General features: G+C 37.5%; 1 protein-coding gene across 1 annotated transcript in view; it reads left to right on the top strand.

The window, feature by feature from the left end:
* Positions 1-203: 203 nt before the first annotated feature.
* Positions 204-4141, top strand: part of smim8 (small integral membrane protein 8) — a 7859-nt gene continuing 3921 nt past the window's right edge. Inside the window, exon 1 of the mRNA XM_016503634.1 lies at positions 204-602. Coding sequence (XP_016359120.1) covers positions 456-602 — 147 coding nt within the window. The 5' untranslated portion in view covers positions 204-455. The remainder of the gene's footprint in view (positions 603-4141) is intronic.

Genomic DNA, 4141 nt, shown 5'->3' with positions numbered 1-4141 from the left:
ATTATTGTGATGTTTTTATCAGCTGTTTGGACTCTCATTCTGACGGCACCCATTCACTGCAGAGCATCCATTGCTGAGACACTGATGCAGTGCTACATTTCTACAAACCTGATGAAGAAACAAACTCTACATATTGGATGGCATGAGGGTGAGCACATTTTAATTTTTGGGTTGTACTAGTTGTTCTCCATGTAGATAGATAGGCTATATAAAGCCATGATATTGATTAGTGAAAGGGCGCATCAGTTCGTCTCTGTGCTCTTTCTGATCAGCGTTTTCTCCGAGACTGTGCGCTGAACAGCAGACACTAGAGGGCCCTGTGGTTTCTGTCTGTTCTTTCGTCCTCCTGGAGGTCAGAATAACGCATGCGCATGCAGGAGTTCCGCGTGCGCTGGATAATATCTGAGCAGCAGCTCGTGTGTTAATGTGACAGCAGCAGCAGCAGCAGCAGCAGGATGAGTTCCGCGCAGGACAGCGGCAGAGGAGGCGTGCAGCAGCCGGCTAGCAGCTCCGCGGACTCGGGCTACAGGAGTCCCGGGCTCCGGGGCGTCAGAAGCACCTCGCTGTTCCGCGCGGTCAACCCGGAGCTCTTCATCAAACCTGCAAGTGCTCTTCATAGCTTTACACGCATATAAATCACACATGACCTGATGACTCCAGCTACACGCGAGCGTTCACCTCGGAAGCGTGTTTTAGTGTTGGTTTTTGAACGCATGCGTAAGAGCGTCGCGTCACAGTGTTTACCAGCAGCACGAGCGTTGCGTTTTTAAAGAGGCCATGTAAAGTTAAAACAGCCGTTAATAAAAAAAAAAAGTCATGTTAGTTCAGAGTGCATCAATAACTTTTGATCCTAAATGCATTAGTAAATATTATACATGTAATGCATAAAACATTCAATAGCAAAGAATAAAAGAAAAAAGTTTACATAACATTTTTAATCTGAACATTTGAATAAAAACCCATTCCTGCGTCATAAAAGTGCTCAAAGTTGAAGAAAGTGTCATAAATATTGTCCTGAAAGCTGAAGAAGTTCGATATGCGACACCTTGTTAAATACTGTGATATTTGAAATGTGATACAATATTGCTTTCTAAGTGTGTGAAATCAAATTTATAACCAATGTATGTTTCACATTCACTACAACTTCTGAAAGTGACTAGCAGTGTTTACATAACTGCATTACATAAAAAAAACAATGTCACAAATCTGAAAATGTAATTTTAACATCAATGTAAAAAAAAATAATAATAATAATAATGCCAATATTTAAATACCAAAAACTCTTTGCTCAACTTGGTAATATATAGTTATATGAACCTAAAACTTCACATCAAGATCAGTGATGAGCAAACTTGGCTCTTCCAGACCACTTTCCTGCAGAGATGTGATCCGACCCTGATAAAACTCACCTGCCTGTAGCTTCATGATTAGCTGGTTCAGGTGTGTTTGATTAGAGTTGGAGCTAAACTCTGAAGGAAAGTTTGCTCACCCCTGGTCAGGATCATCCAGGTAAACAGAAACACCTGAAACTAGGGGTGAACGATTAGTTAGTTGTTATTTTAATTCATCTTTGTTAATAAAAGTAAGAACTACAAGCAATAGGACAAATACAATAAAACACCGACACAAGTGAAATAAATAGTTTGAAGTCTTTCAGGCAGGCTTACATTAGATTTATTTAACAGTACACTGTAAATAGGTTGCTGTACATTAAAAAAAAGGTTTACAGTATTATTACTGTAATTGCATTTACAGTACACTTTATAGTATCAGTACTGTAGAGTTTATTTTCATTTAGTTTAAACATTTTTTTCCTGTAAAAAACAATCCAATTGTGGTACTGCACTGCAAACCATGATTTTTACCATCCCAGCCCCCCCCCCCAAAAAAATCACAATAACTCATGAGCTTTAGTTCTGATAATATTATTTTTAATTGTTGAACATTTTCTTTTTAAAAGTACAAATGACAAATCTTGACCTCTCAGATGCACTAGCTTAAAGAAGGGCATCAGCACGGTCCCCCGGGGACTTCGTATCATGGAAGAACACACACATACTGAAAAGCAAAAACTGGCAAGTACACTACCAGTCAAAAGTTTTTGAACAGTAAGATTTTTAATGTTTTTAAAGTCTCTTCTGCTCACCAAGCCTGCATTTATTTGATCCAAATACAGCAAAAGCAGTATATTGTGAAATATTTTTACTATTTAAAACAGCTGCTTTCCATTTGAATATATGTTAAACTGTGATGATGATAAAGACATTTATAATGTTACAAAAGATTTTACACTATCATTAAGGAGTTTGGGGTGTGTAAGTATTTTTTTTTTCCCAAAGAAATTACGTCTATTCAGCAAGGATGCGTTAAATTGATCAAAAGTGAAATTAAAGACATTTAGAATGTTTCAAAAGATTCCATTTCAGAAAAATGCTGTTCTTCTGAACTTTCTATTCATCAAAAAAAACTGAAAAAATTCTACTCAGCTGTTTTCAACATAATAATAATAATTGTGCTTTGAGCAGCAAATCAGAATATCAGAATGATTTCTGAAGATCATGTGACTGGAGTAATGATCCTAAAAGTTCAGCTTTGATCACAGGAATAAATTACAGTTTAATATATATTCAAATACAAAACAGTTATTTTAAATAGTAAACATATTTCAAAACTGTACTGTTTTTGCTGTACTTTGGATCAAATAAATGCAGGCTTGGTGAGCAGAAGAGAATTCTTTAAGAAACATTAAACATCTTACTGTTCAATAGCTTTTGACTGGTTGTGTAAATAAAATACAGTAAAAATGAGTTTGTGGTAGATGTCAGTAATTTTGACAGTCAAAGTTGACAAGCTCTCCGATGAGAAACAGCAGCATGGGGTTTTGAAACATGCAGCGCTCATGTTTATTCAGCATGTGCTAGCATGTTCCTCTCAAAGTCACCCTGTTCTGTGAGTTAGTGGAGAACAGCAGCTAGAGGCTAATTTAGTGACATTAACTTTAGTTTAGCTGATGGAAGCTCACCTGCTGTTAGCACCACTAACACAAGACTCCGATACACCTCCGATGCAGACGACACGACCACAAACTTCAAAATAAAATGCAAAAGATGTTCTTAACAGTGGTGTTTCTTCACTCAGTTTTCCTCAGTAGGTTGTTAGCTCACTGTTTTATGTTAACGTTACGCCTGGACCTGAATTTAGGGGCCGTCTCTAAAGTTACATACGACACTGGTACACACTTTCTGACTTAAATAGCATTTGAAGAGAATTACCTTACTTGCGATAAAGAGGCAGAGTAAAGAAGATAACTTACTATGCTTCTCTTTGTTCAACTAAGTTAGTTAACTATTCAACATGTGCTAGCATGTTCCTCTCAAAGTCAACCTGTTCTGTGAGTTAGTGGAGAACAGCAGCTAGAGGCTAATTTAGTGACATTAACTTTAGTTTAGCTGATGGAAGCTCACCTGCTGTTAGCACCACTAACACAAGACTCCGATACACCTCCGATGCAGACGACACGACCACAAACTTCAAAATAAAATGCAAAAGATGTTCTTAACAGTGGTGTTTCTTCACTCAGTTTTCCTCAGTAGGTTGTTAGCTCACTGTTTTATGTTAACGTTACGCCTGGACCTGAATTTAGGGGCCGTCTCTAAAGTTACATACGACACTGGTACACACTTTCTGACTTAAATAGCATTTGAAGAGAATTACCTTACTTGCGATAAAGAGGCAGAGTAAAGAAAATAACTTACTATGCTTCTCTTTGTTCAACTAAGTTAGTTAACTTCGGCTAACTGACATTATTAACATACCAGTTGATGTTATCATCGATACTATGGCATTCACAAGAGGAGGATCCAAGATACACCTCCGACGCTGCAGACCACATCCAGACTAGAAATCTGAAAATAACAAACAAAAGAAGTACTAGAAAATACTGTTTAATATTTCCACTGAAACAGTGGTTTGCCTAACGCACTTTACCTCAGTATTTCACGTTAATTCGCTGTTAAGGTTAAATAAAGACTCGTCAGAGGAGCTAACTTGCATTAAAGAGCAGCAGAACGTACCAACGTGTTTCTCGGTTTAACTAAGGTTTATTTCGACTAATATAGGTGACCTTAACTTACTCACCAGT

Source organism: Sinocyclocheilus anshuiensis, unplaced genomic scaffold, assembly GCF_001515605.1.
Source record: "Sinocyclocheilus anshuiensis isolate Anshui unplaced genomic scaffold, SAMN03320099.WGS_v1.1 scaffold5021, whole genome shotgun sequence".
NCBI lineage: Eukaryota > Metazoa > Chordata > Actinopteri > Cypriniformes > Cyprinidae > Sinocyclocheilus > Sinocyclocheilus anshuiensis.
Note: the sequence above shows the minus strand (reverse complement) of the source record. Positions and strands in the feature narration are given on the sequence as shown.